The 20,647-nt window shown below is 57.7% G+C and overlaps 1 protein-coding gene across 3 annotated transcripts in view; it reads left to right on the top strand.

Moving 5' to 3' along the window:
- Positions 1–20,647, top strand: part of SCUBE1 (signal peptide, CUB domain and EGF like domain containing 1) — a 138,177-nt gene that overhangs the window by 101,198 nt on the left and 16,332 nt on the right. For all 3 annotated transcript variants that reach the window (XM_045083742.1, XM_045083743.1, XM_013045134.2), the window contains 8 exons: positions 3,583–3,705; positions 5,721–5,837; positions 7,339–7,461; positions 16,154–16,273; positions 16,555–16,659; positions 17,493–17,606; positions 18,400–18,537; positions 19,732–19,935. In XM_045083742.1, coding sequence (XP_044939677.1) covers positions 3,583–3,705; positions 5,721–5,837; positions 7,339–7,461; positions 16,154–16,273; positions 16,555–16,659; positions 17,493–17,606; positions 18,400–18,537; positions 19,732–19,935 — 1,044 coding nt within the window. The remainder of the gene's footprint in view (positions 1–3,582; positions 3,706–5,720; positions 5,838–7,338; positions 7,462–16,153; positions 16,274–16,554; positions 16,660–17,492; positions 17,607–18,399; positions 18,538–19,731; positions 19,936–20,647) is intronic.

The raw sequence follows: 20,647 nt of genomic DNA on the forward strand, positions 1-20,647 counted from the left end.
ACAGCTTGGACGGGGTTCTCTAGGCAGGGTCTGGAAGAGCAGGGAGGCGGCCGCTGTCTCCACCCAGGCTGGAGATGACCTGGCTTGACCCAGGTGCTGGCCACAGTAGTAGAGATGAGATGCTGTCCTTGATACCGGGTATCTGGATACTGTCCTTGGAGGTAGAATTTAAGGATTAGGGGACTAGTCAAAAACTGCATCATATCCTCAAATCAGAGAACACTGGAAAATGAAGGCTGACCTCCGGGCTTGGCATCTCAGAGCCTCGAGTGCACAGCCGAGCTCCCTGGGGCCAACCGGAGAGACGCAGGTCAGAGCGCGGGCACTTGGCGGGGACCAGCCCAGCTGGGAATTCCCGGCCCCGAGGCTTTGGCTCCGCAGTGGGCGTACAGCCCTGGTCCTGGCAAGGGCCCAGAAGGGACATCAAAGGAGTGATTTCAAAGGTTCAGCGTATTCTGGAAGCCACAAGCCACTGTGAAGCAAGACCAATGGCTGGAGGGTGAAGGTAACAAAGGCCCTGGAAAATCCGGAGTTGAAGCCCGGGCCACAGGGGTCACGCGGCAGTTAGCGACACACATGGGAAAGTGGGGATAGTTCTGCCGGAGACACAGGAGCCATGGTGTGATCAGGAGGATGTGATCAAGAGTGTGGACAGTGCAGGGCTCCAGCCTCAAGGCTCCCTGTTAGTTGCTGCACCTGCTTGACATTGGGAAGGGGGCACCTCGCTGATCGGCCCTTCTGAGAGCGGGGAGGTCTGGGGCCTTGACTCCCAGAGCTGGAACCTGGATTTCTTCAGAGACACTGGCCCCTCCTCCCAACACCTTCCAGAAGAGTTGGGAGAACTCCCACCCACCATCTGTTTCTCCCTCACCTGCCCTCTGCCCAGGAGCACGCCCTCCCCACAAGGCTGCTCTAGGGCAACGCCAGCCCACGCCCGCCCGGAAGCGCTCCACATGGCCCCTGGGGTGCCGTGCTGTGCCCCCACAGCGGGATGGGCAGAAGGAGCAGGAACCGTTGTCCTTCTGTGTGTTCTGTGTGTTCCTATAGCTCCCACCCCGCCTTCCCTCCCCTGACCCTACTTTCAGCCACTCTGACTCCTTCATTCTTTATCCCCTCAGTGAACGCTGCGGGCAGTCACACGGTGCAGGCTGCATCCTGGGTCCGGGGCCCCCAGACAGGAGCCAGCTCCCCCATCTGTGTCCATGTCAAGGGGACAGCCAACTCTGGAGGGGATGTCAGGGAAGGCTTCCCAGGGAGGCAGCTGTTTGCAGGGACAGGCCATGTGGGGGCCCCACTGGGTAAGGCCGCCGGAGTCTGGGCTGCGGAGGCAGAAGCCAAGCGCACAGAAAGGGGAAGGCAGGACACCCAGGCCCGGATGCCCAGGGAAGGGCCTACAGAAAGGGGCTGGCCCTTCATCCTGGGATGCCCGGGGGCCACGGGAGACTTGTAAACAGGTAGGGGTCTGCTGGCTGCCTTATGGGATCAGGACCAGTGTGAGCACAGTGAGGAAAGAGAGGAGCCTTAGAAGGGCAGGAAGGGGAGAGAGGGGCAGAAGCCACACCCCAGGCTCCCCTCAGAATGAAGGTCCAGGGGCTGTGTGACTGTACCCTGGCTAGAGCTGCGGGGTGCTTCTCCCACTCCTACCCCCAGGCTGCCGCCACACCAGCCTGGCCTCAAGCAAACATGCTTCCCCTGGCCTGTCTGGCTGTCATGACAGCCCCTCGGCTGACGGGCCCAGATGGGGATGAGGACAGGACTGGGGGTTCCAGAAGGTCTGAGGCATTCCTGAGGAGGCAGACCGCCTCTGCACATTTAGTCTGTGAGAGGCACCTGTTCCCAACCCCGTTCACAGATGGGGAACGTGAGGCTCAGAGAGGCGCCTTTCCCTGCCCAGGATCACACAGCTGGCTGGGACAGAGCTGAGACAGGTCTCCGTTCTCCTGCCAGAGGCTTTTAGCTAGAAATTTCCCCGTCTTCCTATAATTCCCAAGGAGAGAGGATGACAGAGATGCCCAAGCCTCCACCCAGGACAGATCCTCAGCTGAACTTAATGTCCACTCTCTGGAGGCTGTGGGGCTGGCATGGTGCTCTGGAGAGAGCCTGTCTTTGTAGACAGCTGGAGCCGGGCCCCAATTTGGTTGCTACGTGTAGCTGTGATCCCCTCTAGAATGGGGGATCTGGTCCCCCAGGTGTTTTGAAGATCATACAAGACTTCGACAGAAAGTGCTTGGCCTGGGCACCGGCATGAGCTAATGCCCAGTACGTACGGTGAGCACCACAAGGTCTGACTGCCTGCTGCGGGGTCTGGGCTCATCCTTAGGCATTTTTGTTCCTGGAACATACATGTGTGCAGAATTCCCGGACTTGAGAAATTATTGTTTTTCGTGATCACCTTGGTGAGCACATATAGAGCACCTACTGTATTCAGTGGGCTGAAGTCACCCAGGCAGCAGCATAGCCAGGATTCAGGGGCAGATCTGATAACCCACAGGCCTCCCTTATTGGGGACTATCTGGGGTTCCCTTCCTTTGCCACCTTCCTGGTGCCAAAGTCACCAGAACATGCAAACAGAGTGGGTCTTTGGGGTAGAAGTGCCTGGGGTGGGGAGGAGGACAGCCAAGGGCAAGGAGATGCAGCAGCATGCCCGCTGGGTGCCCGGTGCCCCGCAGCGCCAGGTCCCGCAGGGGCTCCCCAGGAAAGCCACCCTGGTTGCTGTGGTCCTGGGCTAGGCCACACCCCCTCCCAGAGGCTCTGAGGACTGCCCACGGGGCGCCTCAGCCTTGCTCAGGACCACACAGCTGGGGTTTGTTTCGGGAGCATTCTATGGGAACACCACTTTAGGACCGTCCTGCAGGTGTCGGGTCTAGCTTGTTTGGTTTGCGGAAAAAGAAGTGAGGCGCCATCCGCGATCTGGAGTCGCCGGGGTGGGACAGAGTCCCCTCCGTGGGGCTCCACACAAAGGGGGCAGGTGGACCTTGCTCATACAGCAGTGCCAGTTGCACAGGACAGAGCGCCCAGGTCCTCACACTCAGGACAGGCACAGGGGGGTAGGGGTCCAAGTCAGCAGCTCCGCTGAGACACGGCCAGTGACCACCTCGGAGGAGTCGTTTCTGGTTTCCTTGCTTCTTTCCCGCGCCTCCAAATCAGGGTGAGAACCCCGTTCCTAAAGCTCTGCTACTACGTGCTGGGTCGTGCCAGCATGGCGAGCCTGGGGGTCGGGGCGCAGGAGGAACGGTGGAGTCAGAAGAAGCACCTCAGGGACAGGTCTCTGAAGACACAGTCTGCCAGGCTGGCCTGGAGCCCAGAGAGCAACACCCGGAGAAGCAGGCCGAGGCGGGGGCGGGAAGGAACTCACGAGTGAGTCGGGGGGACATGTGTGATGCACCCGCAGCAGACCATCGTAACTCAGCCTCCCGCCCTGCCCCCCGCTGCTGGGAGTCAGGCCCCTGGGCCACTCGGATGGGGATGCGGGGACCGGACGAGGCCGGGGCACCAGCGGGCGCAGGGAGTCCCAGAGGCAGGGGCCCCGCCACCTGGCAGCCCAGCCCACTCGCCTCGCCCTGCCCGCTGGGCGCCCCGCAGACATCAACGAGTGCCTGGCCAACAACGGGGGCTGCGACCACTTCTGCCGCAACACCGTGGGCAGCTTCGAGTGCGGCTGCCGGAAGGGCTACAAGCTGCTGACCGACGAGCGGACGTGCCAAGGTGAGCCCCACCCCGTGCGCCCCCGGCGGCCTTGCCCGCCCTTCCCGGGCCTGCGCGGGCACCTGTGGGGGTGGGGGGCAAGGGCCGGGGTGTGCCAGCCCCCACTGGCCTTTCCACTTTCTCCTCAAGTCACCCGGGACAACCCGCCCCTTTTATGGATGCGAAACTAAGGCCCGGAGGCGCATCAGCGTGTGTGTGCGCTCGCGCGCGCGCGCTCATGTGCAGGGAGGGCGGCAGGGGGCAGTGCCACGGTGAGCCGGTGGCAGAGCTCGTCAGCTCCAGCACCCTGTCCTTCCTGGTGGCGCACCCCCACCCACACCCCCACCCCCAGAGGCTCCGGAGGTGGGCTGCCGCCACCTGGTGGACAGTGTGGCACACTGCAGGCGCTCTCCTGCAGTCCTTAGGGTTCCTGGGCACCTTAGCGGCATGGTGTGAGGTCTGGGCAGAAGCCAGGAGTCATCCAGGATGCCGTGTGAGCCCAGAGGATGGGCAGTGGGAAGTCAGGGAAGGCTTCCTGGGGGAGGGGACACTGGTGAATAAGCATTTTCCCAGAAGGTTGGCAGACCGCACGTGGCTGAGTCGGCCTATCTGTGCCGCTCAGGACTGGCCCTCAGGGACAGGGGATGTGCTCTCCCAAGGACACCGAGGAAGGCAAGAGCAGAAGACCGGTGAGGGGGTTCTGGGGCCAGCCTGTCCTGGACTCTTCCTGTGACCCAAGCCTCCTCCCTGACTTCGCCTCTTCCTCCCTAGTGGGTCTCCTGGCTCTGTCCTCCCCTTAGCACATGGGGCCGTTGGGAGCACGTCACGTCTCCAGACTCCTCTGCACGTTGACTTAGTTTCTCCATCTGCCTTGCTAAGTTCTGTGGAGGGCTAAGGGAGGGCCCTTGACTTTATACCCCCAGCTGGCCCGTGGGACCGGAGGGCCACCGCTGAGGAGGGGGCCATGACGGTTTTGCTTCTGGGCTCCAGCCGGTCTTCTCCACTCCCTGGAGGCCCCGTGCTGCCCTCTGCCGGCCTGTGCTCAGAGTGCCCTTCCTCTACTTCCATTCCTTACTTCCAAGCTAGTCTTATCCGCCAAGGTCTAGTCCAGTGCCACCAGTACCAGGAGATCCTCCCAGATTCTCCTGCTGGGAGGGGTCACACCCTCCTTTGAGCACCCCAGTGTGATTCCTTCCTTGTGCTAGAATTATTACCAACACACATAGATCAGCAACATGGATAGTCCCATGAGGTAGTATATTCAAAGAATGACCTCCAACAACGGTGCCCATGGTAAGGTGGGTCAGTGGCTGTTTTGCCCTTAGGAGCCCCTATCAGCTGTCCCATGAGAGCCATTTTCCTCAGAATTTATGGCCAGGACAGACTTGTCTTCTATGAGCATGCTGTCCATTTCCTCCTTTCCAGTAACAGCACTCTGTGACCCTTTTTCCTTTTATACCCTAGCTGCCAGGAAGCTCAGAATCAAATTTCATATACCATCAAGGCTTTTTTGTTATCCCTTATGGGCAGCATATCCCCCCCCCCATACCTTTTCTCTTTGAGCTGTTTTCCTTGTTTTCTCAAGAGACCTCTTGGAGTGGCCAGAAAACACACTGGGGTCAGGCTCGCAAAGGCCTGGTTTCGTGTCCCAGTTCACTGGTCTCCTCAAGCAAGCCCCTCTCTATTTTCTGCAGATGTAGATTAAATACTCATCCTGATCACAATAGAATGGGAGATATTAAAATGACAAAAATTCATCAGACCTTGTATCCAGAGTATTTCCAGCCTGCCCTCCTCTTGAAGAGATGGGAAATGGCTTCTAACCCAGAAATGTAAGGTTCTTGGAGACAGACTGGAAAATCAGGCCCTGACCGGAAGGCCAACATTCACTTGGCTTGTGCCCCAAGCCGCAGGGCTCAGGGACTGTCTGTGTGCAGCTGTGTGTTGACAGACCGCGTGAGTGACAGGCCACGCCCCCCCCCCCCCCCCGCACCCTGACGCTCCTCCCTGCACTTTGTCTCCTTGTGGCCACACAGACATCGACGAGTGCTCCTTCGAGCGGACCTGTGACCACATCTGCATCAACTCCCCGGGCAGCTTCCAGTGCCTGTGTCACCGCGGCTACACGCTCTATGGGACGACCCACTGCGGAGGTCTGCAGCCCGCCCGCCAGGGCCACCTCCCCCCTGAGGCACGCGCCTGGCCGCACGGCCACCTCCGCTGCACCCCACACCCTGACCCCGACTTTGACTCCAGAGGGCCTGGAAGGGACTTTAAAGCAAGGCCAGGTTCTGGTGGGCAGAAGGGCTCAGCTGAGAGCAAAGGTGGGAAGATGGGGCTGGCGAGGAGCAAATACCTGCTAGGTGGCAGGCGTCAGGCCAGGCTGTGGGCATAGACCCCCGGAAACGGCAGCTGCAAGGGAACCTCGGTCCAGAACGGGGAATGGCCACTACACAGAGTCCCACAGAAGATTCGTCCCAGTGGGAGAAGCTGACGAAAGAGAAAGGCTGCAAACGGAGACGGGGGCAGTGAGGGGGCTGGAGTTCCTAAAGGAGGATCTTCTGGATCGAGATGAGGGAGAGGATGCCAGAAAGATCAGCATATGCAAAGGCACTGAGGTAGCACAGAAGGGATCCAGAAGCAGCAGGGAGAGCCCCGGGAGGGAAGGAGAATGTGGTGCGCAGTGCAGACAGAGGAAGCAGGGCTGTGTGAGGCCTGCAGGTGACCTGGGTTTTCTTCCTAATGCAAAGGAGGGCTTAAGTAGAGGTGTGACGTGGGCATGTTCAGGTCATGAGATCACTTTAACTGCCACATGTTCAGGAGAGTGGAACCCAGAGCACCAGCAGAGAGACCACTCAGGCATGGGAATCAGAGCCCCTGAGCTCGGGCAGGGTGGGAAATGTGCAGAGAAGGGGAAGTTTCTAGAAGTATTTAGCTACAGATGATGGGACTTGGAGGTGTGTGGGCCTGGCAGGTGAAAAGTGGGGGAGCCAAGAATGGCCCCAAGGTCCTAGGGTGTCATTTCCTGTGACCACACTCCCTCTGCTGGGCAGCCGTGGAGGTCAGATAGGGTGAGACGTGAAGTGATGGAGCACAGCTGGTGTTCGGGGGAAGGGGCTCCTGGGGTGGGTTCCAGATTCTTCTGGAAGGACCCCAAAACCTGGGCACTGGCCCCGCTGGGCCTGCCGCTCCCACTGCAGGCCGCGCAGACGCTGAGAGCCCAGCATCCCAGCATGAGCCTGGGCCAGTCTGTCTCCCGGTTGGAGGGTTGGAGGTGGCTTCTCTCACCCCCCCGGGCGCTTTGCACAGAGGGCAACGGCCTGTCCAAAGCCCCAGCAAGAGAAAACTCGAGACTCCTGCCTCGTGAGACCTGCTTGCCACTTGAATTCTGTGCTGCTTTTTGCCCTCCTCCCAGTTCGGGTGCAGCTGCAGGAGTTCTGCAAACCGCTGGGGCATGGGGAGGGGCTGCTGTCTGTGTCCATCAGCCTCGGGGGTGCGCGCTCCTGCGTGTGATGCGTGCGGCCGCCTGTCTGCATCTCACGCGTGGCCGGCTGCCCGCAGGGTCAGGGGAGTCTCGGCCCTCTTGTCCTGGGTGGCCCTGCCCTGCCAGCCAGCCTCCCGCCCTGATGCCCTTCCTCCCGCCTGTGCTTCCAGACGTGGACGAGTGCAGCATGAACAACGGGAGCTGCGACCAGGGCTGTGTCAACACCAAGGGCAGCTACGAGTGCGTCTGCCCCCCGGGGAGGCGGCTGCACTGGAACCGGAAGGACTGTGTGGGTGAGTGCCGTGGGGTGGGCCGTCGCCGGGACCCCTTAAGACGGGCTGGGTGCTGGCCTCCCCGCTCCCACCAGGTGCCCGGATGGGAAGGGCAGTGACCTCTCAGGGAGGGGTGAGCGTGGGGTGGGCCTCGCAGGGAGAGGCGATCTTGGCAGGGAATCTCTGCTGCTGAGAGGGGCTAACGGGAAGGGCTTGCGGAAGAAGAGGGGACATCGGTGGGAGAGCACTCTGGGTGTCCTCCAGAGACCCAGAAATGGACCTGCAGGGGGAGGGGGACACAGAGCTGAGGATCTGAGGGTCCTCGGAGCTGTGGGCTTAGGAGGAGCTGGAAGCTCAGAGGGCACAGAGGCCTCGGCTCCCCCATCTGCCCCTGGTCCTGCCCTGGAACCTGGGGGAGGAAAGGCGGTGGCTGCTCGGACTGCTGTGGCATCAAGGTCTAGAGCAGAGCCCCTGGGTCTCCACAGCCCCACCACCTGCCCAGGCCACCGGCCCCACAAGATCCAGAAGGGGAAGAAGAGGGGAAATCCCAGTGAGCCCAGGGTTCCTGCGTCCTCTGCTGTGGGCTCCGGAGAACTTGGGGCAGCTCCAGGCTAAGTTCCGGACAGCCCCCACATTCCCTGGTTCTACGAACACATGGTCACCCACTGCGTGCCGGGCTGCTGTGGATGCTGGGACCACGGCCCTGAAATGGCTCTTAGATCCTTGCCCCGCCAGGCCCTAACATCCCCAGGGCAGCCGGAGCAGCCTTCGATTTTATTTTTTAAACTTTTTTTTCTCCATGCCCAGCATGGAGCCCAACACAGGGCTCGAACTCACGGCCCTGAGATCCAGACCTGAGCTGAGGTCAGGAGTCAGACATTTAACTGACTGAGCCACCCAGGTACCCCCAAGAGCTGAATCTGACTCAGAATGTGTCTCTCTCTGCTCAGAGCCTTCCATGACTCCTCTTCATGTGGAAGCAATGCCAGAGTTCTTAGAATGGCCCAACGGCTGCTGGACCCTGGCCTGATGGCCTTCTCCCTCTCCCTCACCTGCCTCCTCCGCCCGCCTCGGGGACCTTGAGGCTGCTGCCCACCCCCAACGAACATGACCACGCCAGTGCTCCCCTCTTGGCCTGGAGGGCTCCTCACCCCTGTCGCTGTCTGCTCTGGGAGGCCTTCCCTGCACCACGCCCACCACGCCCTGCCTCCTCATATTCTTTTCTCCCACTGTACTTCCCGCCGCTAGACACAGCCGATGCCTGCTCTCTACGTGGAGCAGAGACTTCGGCAGTCTCGTTCACTGCTGTATCCCCAGCACCTAGGACAGAGCCTGGCAAGTGTAGGCCCCCAGTAAATACTTGTCGAATGAATGAGTGGAAGTATCGAGGAATGGATCCCATCACTTAGCATCTGATATAAAATTTATGCTGAAAGTATTGCTTACTTCAATAAGGACTGCTGGGCTGCTCAGGCAGTCCTGGTCAGCAAAGCCCACCGCTGGTCTCGTCCTGAGTTGCAGGAAGGAGCCTGTCCTTGTGGGGTCCGTCCCAGGAGCATGGCTCATGCTGGGTACTAGGGCTGAATGGGTTGACCCGCCTTAGGAGCCTGCACGGAGTGAATCTGCCATCTATTAGCTGACTTTCCGAGCCTGGAAATTCATGGATGGATTGGCTTTCAGAGGCGTGTCTGCTAATCAATGAGGTTGTGCTGGGTCTCGTGTAGACTTGTTACCAAAGCTGTCGGATCGGCAGGATTTCTCTGGGCATATGGGGAAGGGGCCCTTTCATCCTCAGCACCTTATCGGTCATCCCTCCCACGGTCAGAGCTTCAGGAGCGGCCACTGGGTCTTGTCTGGGTCCTCACACGGCCACCGACCCTGCACCAAGAGTCTGATTGTTGGTCACTGTCAGTCAGTGTGATTTTATCCCGTTTCTTCCAAGTCATCTGCTAGGACCTTGGTGACTACATAGAGCAGTTAACATTCTGGGTACTAGATGTGGGAAGACTGAGACAGACAGTCATGACTTATAGCATTCTTAGAAGGTTCTGGAAGGCCCTCCAGACCCAGGACCCAAGAGTTCCCAGGGCTGACCAAGAAAACTGGTTCCACCAACTCCCCGAGTCTGCCATCAGCGTGTAGGTTGCTTTCCCTTGTAACCTCGATGTGGATTGTCTCCCCTCATCTCTAGTGTGAATCCAGGTCCAAAGGGAAGGGCTGGCAGTGACAACCCCCTGATTGGTCAGAAGAAAATCCAAGGTCTCACTGTTCCCCTGAGCGCTTGCCCTAGGAAGTCCTCCTGGTCCGGGATATCCCTCATCCCACACCATCGGCTGTCTCATAGCACCCACAGCAAGGGGCACCTTCCTGATGATCGCTGGAGCTACCCCGTTCCTGGGGGTGGGACCAACAGCCTCCACAATCTGCTCATACACGTCCCTTGGAAGGGAATTCTGTCCTCAGATCGTTTGCAAGAAGGCCTCGTTCACTGAGGGATTGGGGAAGCCATGCACCTAGAACAGACTAGTAGCCCCCCAGAACTGTCAGCTGTGGTCCCAGGCGACTTTGACGAGCCAGATCCCATATAACACATGGGATCTACCCCAGTGGAGCTGTAGGGATTTTGTCTGTGGTGTCGTTGTGAGAACCAGCCCGCCACGCTGCAAGATAGCCGAATGTGCCTCCCCCAGCCCGTGGGCATTGTCCTTCTCCTGTGTTTGTCCACAGCCGATGTCGTCGTTAATAAGCTGTGTGTGACGTACTTTATACCGCTGTTCAATATCTGTTTCCCTAGCAGTGCATGGGAGGACGGATTTAAAGAATTCAGATGGTGATTCTCACTAGCAAGGCCCAGATCCAGGCCAGTTATTGGCGAGGGAAGCATAATGGAGCTGATCAGCAGTGCGTGACCTTAAACACGTGAGGTGGGAGAGCGTGAGCCCAAGAACTAAGAACAGGGGTCTGCCAGGGAGCGCGTGGGCGTCAGTAGTCGCAGACGTCAGGGAGAATTATTCCGTGGCCTTGGCTGAGAGCCGTCCCAGTGTATCATCTTCTGTCCGTCCTGAGAATCTTGGGAAATGGTTGGTTGGGTGCACGGTCCTCTTCCAGGGTTCTGTCGAGGACAGCAGTCAACGGTCTATAAGTCGTGACTTCCTAGTAAGTTCTGAAAAATCCACTTCTGTGTTCCCAAGGGATATGGGTAGAAAGACAGTGGAACTCTGAGTGATCTATGAGTAGCCTTCCCAGTAAAAGGTGCTGCATGTGACTAAGTAAGTTGAGCCATCCCAGATAAGGGATACAAGACCTCGTAGTAGTTTAGCTCCTCTACGCGCAGCATTTTTTCCAAGTGACTGCTTCGATTCACCCAGAAAGTAAATGTGCTATTATGAGTGCACAATTTATCACCCATAAAATCCATCTGGAGGGACACCTAGGTGGTTCAGTGGGTGAAGCCTCTGCCTTCAGCTCAGGTCATGATCTCAGGATCCTGGGATCGAGCCCGCATCGGGCTCTCTGCTCAGCGGGAAATCTGCTTCCCTCTCTCTCTCTCTCTGCCTGCCTCTCTGTCTATTTGTGATCTCTGCCTGTCAAATAAATAAATAAAATCTTTAAAAAAAAAAAATCCATCTGGAGATACCCAAAGGGTCCCTTAGGGTTTGTTCTGGTCTTTACACGGTACCCAGGGTTCTGCTGACTACAAGCGAGCCTTGAACCGCTCATCTCCTCTGCTGGCCTGGGAGAGTCTCACCCCATCTTCTGACACCAGACGGCTTGTCTCCCACCCCCGGGATGAGTTGTCTAAAGGAAACATTCGCGCACGCCCACGTGAGGTGGTCTGGTGGGTCCAGGGGACCCGTCCTGGCTTCACTGGGATACCATCCTCAGGGGGCTTGTACCACGACTGCTCCCCTTGGCTCCTCCTCAGAGTAGGAAGGCAAATGCAGTGTGTCTTCGGCGGAATCCTCACGCCTCTCTATGCTGTCGGAAGTCCTTGCCTAGGGATCACGGCCAGAGCAGCCCACACAGCGTGATGATCCAGGAAACAGGGCCTCTGACTTCCGTCCCTCGTGCTGTGGCCTCTGAGCCGCCGTTATGGGCAGTAAACCTCCCATTTCCAGACCACCACTAAGTTGAACGCTACAGTGGTCGGTACACAGAGCTACCCTTGATCTTGAGCAATGGAGCGTGCCCTAGAGATGGTCAGAGGTTCAGCCAGTCAGGGTGGCTTGATTCCAGCCTGGACAGCTCTTGTAAATCCAACCGAGTGTTGTCTTGCCTCCTTTTGTTTTTTGTTTTTAGTAGTGGCTTCACTGAGCTGTAGTTCACATGCCCTACACCTACCCCCTCATGTGCAGTTCGGTGGTGTTTCATATAACCCCAGAACTGTGCGACCACAATGAATTTTAGAGCGTTTTCGTTACTCCAGGAAGAAACCCTAAGCCCATAGCAGTCACTCCTCATTCTCCCTCTACCCCCAGCCTTAGGCAACCGTCATCTACCTCGTCTCCGTAGATTTCCCTGTTCTGGACACTTGGCGTAAGTGGACTCATACAACATGGGGCCTTATTATTCCATTTAGTGTTGTATTTTCAAGGGTCCCCCATGTCAGAGTGCATGTCACTGCTTCATTCCTCTTGACAGCCAAATGATAGCCCGCTGTCTGCTTACACCACATCTTGGTTGTCTGTTCATCGGTTGATGGACACGTGGGTTTCCAGCTTGAGGCACTCATGAAGAATGATGCTGTGAACGGTCCCATTAGGTGCCATTTGCTCGGGTGTGCGCCAGGTGCAGTTGCTGGGTCGTGCACTTATGCTGGGTTTCACTTTTGAGGAACCGTGCGCTTTTCCAAAGAGCCTGTGCCCTTTGATGTCCCGCCAGCCATGTGGGATTTCTCCACGTCCAAGCCCACCCTTGCTGTTTTCTGACTTTCGGATTACGGCCATCGTGGGGGATATGAAATGGGTTCTCACGGTGGTTTGGGTTTGTATTTCCCTGACGGCCAGTGGTGTTGAGTACCTTCCCCTGTGCCTGTTGAGTATTTGTAGATCTTCTTTCAGGAAATATCTATTCAGATCTTTTGCCTATTTTTTTAATTGTGTTACCTGTTTTTATTATTTAGTTATAAAAGTTCTTAAAGTTCTTCATATACTCTAGACACAGGTTTTTTACTGGATATATAATTTGCAGGGGATTTTCCCCATTCTATGAGCTGTCCTTTTCATTTTCTTGATGGTGTCTTTTGAAGCCTAAAGGTTTTTAATCCTCATAAAGTCCAATTTACCAATTTTTTTTGTTTGGCTGCTTGTGGTTTGGGTGTCATTTTTAAGAAACAACTGCCTAGGGGCACCTGGATTGCTCAGTGGGTTAAGCCTCTGCCTTCAGCTCAGGTCATGGTCTCAGGGTCCTGGGATCGAGCCCCACATTGGGCTCTCTGCTCAGCAGGGAGCCTGCTTCCCTTCCTCTCTCTCTGCCTGCCTCTCTGCCTACTTGTGATCTCTCTCTGTCAAATAAATAAATAAATTCTTTAAAAAAGAAAAAAGAAAGAAAGAAACCACTGCCTAATCCAGGGTCGCAAAGATTTACAGCTGTTTTCTTCTGAGAACTTTATAAGAGTTTTAGGTCTGATACTTAGGGAGACTTAAACTTTAGCTCTTATACTTTTGATCCGTTGCAAATTAATTTCTATATGGTGTGAGACAGGGGTCCACCTTCATTGTTTTGCCCGTGCCATTTGTTGAAAACACCATTCTTTTTCCCTGTTGAATTATCCTGCCATCCTCTTGAAATCCATCGGCCATAAATATGTGAGTTTATTTCTGGGCTCTCTTTTCCTTTGATCCACTTGTCCTGATGCCCATATCCCGCTGTCTTGATTAACGTAGCTTTACAGTGAGTATTTAAGTCACAAAGCAAGAGCCTTCCAGCGTAGTTTTTTGTGCTCAGGATTGATCTGGCTATTTTTGGACTTATCTTGAGTTTCCACGTGAATTTATAAGTCTCTTCATTTTTAAGATATGTGCCATCAATCGACAATTGAGTCAGGGCTTGGTGTGGAATGTCCAAAAGATCTGTTTTGGATACGAGCACGTCTGAAGTACAGACACAGAGAGATGAGTTTCTCCATTAGGAAGGGTAGGAGTTGCCTGGCGGTAATATGAGAAGGATAAAGGAACCAGATACCATAATTAGTTCAATGACAAGCAGAAGAAATGCTGGGTGCTCTCAGTTCACAGTGGGGATCATTCTGCACATGGTACCCTCGGATTAAAGGTGATTCTAGGACAAGATCTGAAGATGCTCCAACTACCCTAGCCAAGGCCTTGCCCTGAGGCAAGGGGGGACGAGCCTTGATCATGGATGTTCGCCATGTTGTTGAGCTTGTATCCTGAGAGCATGACCTAACTGTGGCGTATTCATACCAAAAAAAAAAAAAAAAAAGTTATGACAGTCTGGACTCTTCTGGAGCCCTGTTCCATTTGTTCTGCCGATGCTGTGGAAACTTTGCCCCAGGGATCCTGTTTTGACTCATATGTGATATGCATATGAAGACTCCTACCCACTAGAAATTGAATCATGTGTAGGAGAATTTTCTGGGACTTCTAGAAATAACCTCACAGGTCTATTTCAGATGTATTTATTTGGAGTCGTATTTTAGCTGGTGGGTCCATTTGCAGAGGAAACCCTGCCACACGACATGGGTAGGGGCTTTGATCCACGGAAGGGAGGGCTGTCTTCCCATAACAGCTCCCAAGGAGCAGTTACATGTTGGAACTTGGGGAAGAACCAAGGCTTGTCCAGAGTGTCCCCTGCCTCAGTTGTTTTAGTAAACCAGAGCCAATCAAGGTCATGGTCCCCAGCCTTCTGCCTCTCCCTGTCTGCGTTCAGAGCTGCTTCTTCTATCTCCATTCATGTTCTCCCACAACCAGGCATTTTTACTTTAAGGCAAATGATTTTTTTTTCTTATTGTCTGTCAGTTTGCCTTCCCTCTTGCTTGTTAGGTGACTTTAAACTTTTCTCTGGACTTTGGTTTTGGGCGGTGATGAGATCAGTGCGTACATACGGTGGGGTCAGAAATGTCGCCTACATGCAGCTCGTCAGCTGGCCTGCTGCTGTTTCCCAGATGCCCGGGACATCCCGGAACCCCAGGGCCAGAGACAAAGGACATCAGTACTCAGCACAGCGATCAGGGTAGAGAGCACATTTGTGTGGGTCCCCCTGCCCTACCCCCGAGTCCCCTGTGTCCCCTCGATGCCATGCAAGCAGAGAAATTACATCACAGCTGAGGGCCACCCAGCCTGGGAAACTCACCACTTCTATAGTGAACACAGCCAGTGGGCTCTTTCTCTAGGAGGAGATGTTCCTCATCCCTCGAAGCTTTTCAAGGCAAACCCAACTCTGAGAAATGGACTGGGGCCAGAGCTATCAGTGCTTTGTGTCCTTGGGGGGTCCCAGTGAGAGCCCCCAGCAAGAGCCCCCAGGATGCTCAGGGTTGGGCTGGTTTGGCTCCCCCATGAGTGGCCCCCACTGGTGCCGGAAAGCAGAGCTGCCAGCTCTCACTGCCAATTCCCTTTAGGAATCTGGAGAAAGTTCAGGGAAGGTCCTGGGGGCTTAGGTCTCCCTTGGAAGCTTAGAGATGTTTCTCCTGCTTCTCAACCAGCGGGAACATTGGTTCTTCCCGTGGCCCTTGTGTCTTGCATTATCTGCAGGTGGTTTTACTTGAAACTTCCTGATTCTTTGGGAACAGAGGACTCTCGGCCTTATATCTACTTGGAGGCCAGCTGTTTTATCTGGAGGGCTGCGAATTTGTTTTCGTTTCTAGATTGTTAACTTTCTAAGATTCCTTGAAGATGTCAAGCCACATGTTGAAAATCACCCACACTGACAATTGTTTTGCTGGCTGAGTCCCCTGCTTCAGCCTGCTCCCAAAAGCAACGTGACCATTGACGACAGCCTCCGGGGGATGCTTCCGGCGGCATGCCCTTTGCAGTCAGTTGTCCCTGACCAGCCAGACGGGAGTGAAATCAGTTCTGAGTTCACCGGGGCTATAGACCTGTCAGTCCTCAAAAGAGTCAAAAACACCAGAGAAGGGCGCCTGGGTGGCTCATTCGGTTAAGCGTCTGCCTTCGGCTCAGGTCATGATCCCAGGGTCCTGGGATCGAGCCCCGAGTCGGGCTCAGCGGGGAGTCTGCATCTCCCTCTGCCTACCAAATAATAAAATATTTTTGTAAGTAAGTAAATAAATAAAAAACACCTATGAAACTCTGAAGAGCTTAGTTTGGGATCTCTCCGGACACCTAATGGGTGTCAGTGACTGCCCCAAGGAGGGGCTCCCAGTGACCCTCACATACTCAGAGCTTGGTCACTGCCAAGAACCCCATGTCATTTCCACCTGCTCCCTTACCCAGAGGGGCATGGCCCTGCTCTGGAGAATCCAGCCCTGCCCTCTGGTCTGGGCCTGTGGCACGAGCTTGCTCACAGACAGCCTGGGCTGGTCAGAGGGAGGAGGGAACAAGCCAGCTTTCTGGGCCCAGCATCCCCACACATCCAAGTACATGTGGACCCCTCCATCTCCTAGCCCCTTCCCCCCCCAGGATCTGGTCACAAAGTGGGGATGTGGCAGGAGTCCCCCATGGTCCACACTCAGGGGCAGGGCTTCTAGAAGCTTCCACCCTGGTCCCCTCCAGCCCTCTCATGTCTTTCCCCTCCTCAGACACAGGCAAATGCCTTTCTCGTGCCAAAGCCTCCCCCTGGCCCCAGCTGTCCTGCAGCAAGGTGGGCGGTGTGGAGAGCTGCTCCCTTTCCTGCCCAGCCCACTCACTCTTCGTGCCAGGTAACCTGAGGCCGACCCCGGGAAGGGATGAGGGAGTGGGGTGCGGGGGGGCCTTCCTTCCCTGGGGTCCACCCCCTGCTCCCTGCCATTCTCCAGGAAGGAGCCCAACCTAGGAACGAGGCCCCCCAGCCCTGATCACTGAGAGACCCTGGCCCACTGTCCGGTTCCCTGTGGACCCCAGCGGTCCTCTCCACAGTGCGGGGGCCTCGTTCCCTCCCACAGTGACCCCTCTGAGGCTTCCAGGATCTGAGGCCTCCATCTCTCCCCCGGCCTCTCTGCAGACTCGGAGAACAGCTACAGCCTGAGCTGCGGCATCCCGGGTCTCCAGGGCAAGACGCCGCCAAAGCGCAATGACACCGGTTCCGGCGTGGGGCGCAGCTGCTCAGGTAGCTCCGCTTGTCTGCGCCGCTGGCGCCCACTGCACCCCGGACCTTGCAGCCCACCCCCGAGCGGGATGATGGGGAGGGACACTGCCTAGGGAAGCGTCCGGGGTGCTGGTGAGCTGAGAGCAGGCCCGGGACCCCAGGGCCACACTCCCGGTCTTTGGTGACTCTGACATGCTAGGACTCCTCGGGTCTCCGGCTCCGTTCCAGTGAAGGGAGTCGCCTCCACTGTGACCCTGAGGGCCCAGAAGACCTGTGCCCTTCAGGCCCCAGCAGCCGGGTCCTGGTCCACACAGCGCCAGCTCCCCTGCCTGCGGGCGTGTCTTTGGCAGCTTTGCCTATTCCGGAAGTTGAATTCGATGTCACGGGGGCATCTGTGGGCGTGTAATGGGACGTGATCCTGAAATCTGCCACCGTCGAGTTCTTTATCTAGGCAGCTGGGATTTGCTCGTGGAAAGAATCAGCAGTTCGGGGCGTCTGTCCTATTGCAAAGCCCCTTCCCTTCCTTGCTTCCCCTCTCTTCTGTTCTGCCCCTTTCCTAACAGCAGGAGCCACAGGAACTGTCCAGGGCAGTGGGGGAGGTGTTGGGAGGCCTGCCTTTCCTCCTCCTCAGAAGACCGCCGGCCGGCCGGCCCCCGCTTGAGCGTGGCTTCAGCATCCCTGCTCGCACCTTTTTCAGGCCTGGCAGGGAGAGTAAAGAGGCAGCGGGTTTCCTCCAGCCCCCAGTGACTTGGTCCCACTAGCCACCCCCTCCTGCTCAGGCACTTCCAACGTCGCCCCCGGTCCTACCCCCTCCCTGCCCACCGGACACCTGGGGGGATTTGGGCTTTCCCCAGGTGCACCTGCCGCCATCAGGCAGAAGGCCCGCTTCAAGATCCGAGACGCCAAGTGCCACCTCCGACCCCACAGCAGGGAGCCAGCAAAGGAGGCCCGGAGGCAGTTGCTGCCGGGTGAGTGGGCTGCCTCGGCACCAGGCCGCACCAAGGGCGGAGGGGTCCCCGCGCCTGAGAGCTGGGAGCCCAGGGTCCAGCGGGGCTGGGTTCCAAGGATGGGGACCTCGCTTCGTCCCCACAGTCATGGTCCCTAAGCCCCAGGAGCCAGGCCTGGAGCACTGTAGACAGTGGTGGTGTCCCAGGGCCGCGTTTGAGTGGAAAATCTGGGTCCCGCAGCATTCCTGGGGCCCACGGTCCCTATCTCAGCCGGGGTTAGTTGAGCTCCCCAGGGCAGTGTTGGTGTGCAGCCCAACTGTCCAGAAGGCCTCCCAGGCCTCACGTGGTAGCACATTCTTGAACGAGGGAGGCCAGGAAGGGCGTTCCAGGCTTTCCAGGGGAAAGCTTGGTGAGAAGAGCCCAGGAGAAGAGCGTCCCAGCTGCTTCCATGCAGATTCCTGAACACCTTAGGATTGATTCCTCCCCAAAGCTAACAGAGTGCAGCCCTCAGGCACACCCAACCTGGGCCCAGCCCCATGGAGCCGAGCTGCACAGCGTCACTGAGCAAGTATGCACGAGTGCCTCCGTGGGCAGCAGTGTGAGGGGCTCAGATGGCTGGTGCAAGGCCTGGCTCAGCCACCAGCCCCTCGCGAGACCTTGAGCCAGCCTGGCCTCTGGCCTTGGTTTCCCCTCTGCACCGCAGACTGTTAGACAACGCAGAAGCCTCGCTGCTGGTGATCTGTGCACAGGGCTCCAGAGGACCCTGCTTCCTGCCCTGTGCCACCTTTGCCATAGTGGTCCCTTCTTTGTCCAGAAAACTGCCACCTGACCTTTGTGACCCTCAAATGTGACTCCTCTAAGAAGAGGCGCCGTGGCAAAAAGTCCCCATCCAAGGAGGTGACCCACATCACAGCGGAGTTCGAGGTGGAGATGAAGACGGAAGAGGCGTCAGGTGCGTGAGGCGCTCGACAGCCTCAGGGAGGGCAGGGGCCGGGAGGGCCAGCAGGGTCTGCCCGGTGTGAAGCTGGTGACCACCTGAGCTGCGGCCACTGGAGGCAGAGGCCAGGAGGCAGGGGAGGGAGGCGCCGGGTCACCCAGGATGGAATAGGAATCCCAGGGCAACGAGAGGGACAGGGCTCAGGGGCCCATGGTGACAGCCACAAGTCCTCTCTCCACCCCGTCACACCCTCACTGGGGCCTGGAAAGGTTCATGCCTATAGAGTTTCTGGAACAACTGAGACAAGGGCCTGTCTTTCCCAGGCTCCAGAAGGGGGCTTGTAATGCTGGCTTGTGTTTCATATCGGTGCATTCCTCTTGGCTGTAAATGAGAGTTGAGTTGTGACAGAGGAATTGAGATCTGTACACGGACCCGGGCTGTGTGTGCTGAGCCCTGGGCACTGCAGAAAGAGGGAACCAGACAAGGGTCCTCGTGCTGGCAGCACTCCCAGCCACAGGGAGGCAGACCGACCCACAAACTACCCAGTGCTAAGGGACACCCTGGGGGCATGAGAACAAACAGGACGTGCAACTGAGCGGTCTCCCCAAGAGAGAGGCCCAGGAAGTCTTCCCAGAAGAGGCACCGTTTGAATCAGGACTTAAAGTTCACCAAGTGGAGGAGGTGGCAGGGAATGGCATTCAGACAGAGGGAATGGAATAGGGAAAGGCATGGAGGTCAGAGGGAATGAGATGTGCCCAGGAGGCGGTGAGCCAGACAGAGCGGCTAGAAAGTGGAGTTCGCAGTGGGTGTCAGTGCTGGGGCTGAGGCCTAGCAAGGCGGGCAAGGGCTCCACTACCAGGGGCCTTGGAGTCAAGGCCAGAAAGCTGGGCATTATCCTGGGAGCGGTGAAAGCCTCGAGGGTGTTGGGGGGGCATGGAGGAGCTATGTCCCATGAGCTATGTCCGGGGGAGGTGACGTATTGCCATGGCAGAGCCCCAGTTACTCCTCTGATCTGCGGTGTCCCCTTGAGCAGGTCGCCCCTCCCGGGCCCTCAGTCTCCGCCTCTGTCGGATGGATGCCACAGTGGTGCCTGGGCCCCCAGCTGCTGCGTGAACCGTGCTGGGAGCAGAGGCCTGGCGGCAGGGCGGGGGAAGGTCAGGGAAGAGGCGGCTCCGCGGTTGCGAGTCACTGTCCCTCCTGCCCCTGCAGACACCTGCGAGGCGGACTGCCTGCGGAAGCGAGCCGAGCAGAGCCTGCAGGCCGCCATCAAGACTCTGCGCAAGTCCATCGGCCGGCAGCACTTCTCCGTCCAGGTCGCAGGCACAGAGTACGCGATGGCCCAGTGGCCGGCCAAGGCCCTGGAGGGCCAGGGGGCGTGCGGCACAGGCCAGGTGTTACAGGACGGGAAATGCGGTGCGTCCCTGCCCGTGGCCACTGGGATGCCCACTCGGCAAGCCCTCTCTGCCCTTCCTCCCACGGGGGGCCCGGGGCGACAGACACACTGGGAGGGGACAGCGAGACAAAAGCTTGCGAGACCGAAGCAGTCCCATGCTCATCATGACGCTGTCCTTGGAAGAGCGCTCGCCCGGTGCCGTGCCTGGGCAAGGCTCTTGCTGGGCTAACGCTGGCACGCAAAATCCTCGCCACGGTGCTGAGGCCGGGCAGGACACGGAGAGCGTGGGCCAGCTCCGCAGCAGCAGGGTGGCAGAAGGGGCGCGGGGACCAGTCTCTGTGGCTAGAGAGGGCTTCCCAGCAGAGGCAGCGTGCAAGCCGAGGGCAGAGGCTGAGGGCCGCCGGGGTAAGCGCAGGCTGCCAGGAAGCAGATGAGGCCGGGCCCACGGCAGGAGCTCAGGCGGGGCACCCAGCCTGTGTCCAGGCCCGGGAGGCCGGGGACTGTTGAGCGGATGAGTCGAGAGATAGCCGCGGTGGCTGCCTACAGGAGAGTGGACGGAGCCCTTGCTCTGCTGGGGTTCACGTGTACCAGGGAAGGAAGGCAGCCAGCAGGCAGGCATACCCACACCCACACGCACAGCCACCTCAGGGCCTTACCGCAGGGCCACGGTGCTTCTCTGGTGCGGTGGAGCCACGGGAAGCTTCCAAGCAGAGGAACATTATCGCTCTCTCA

Source organism: Mustela putorius, unplaced genomic scaffold (genome assembly GCF_011764305.1).
Source record: "Mustela putorius furo isolate JIRA1106 unplaced genomic scaffold, ASM1176430v1.1 tig00000738_pilon_pilon_pilon, whole genome shotgun sequence".
Classification (NCBI taxonomy): Eukaryota; Metazoa; Chordata; class Mammalia; order Carnivora; family Mustelidae; genus Mustela; species Mustela putorius.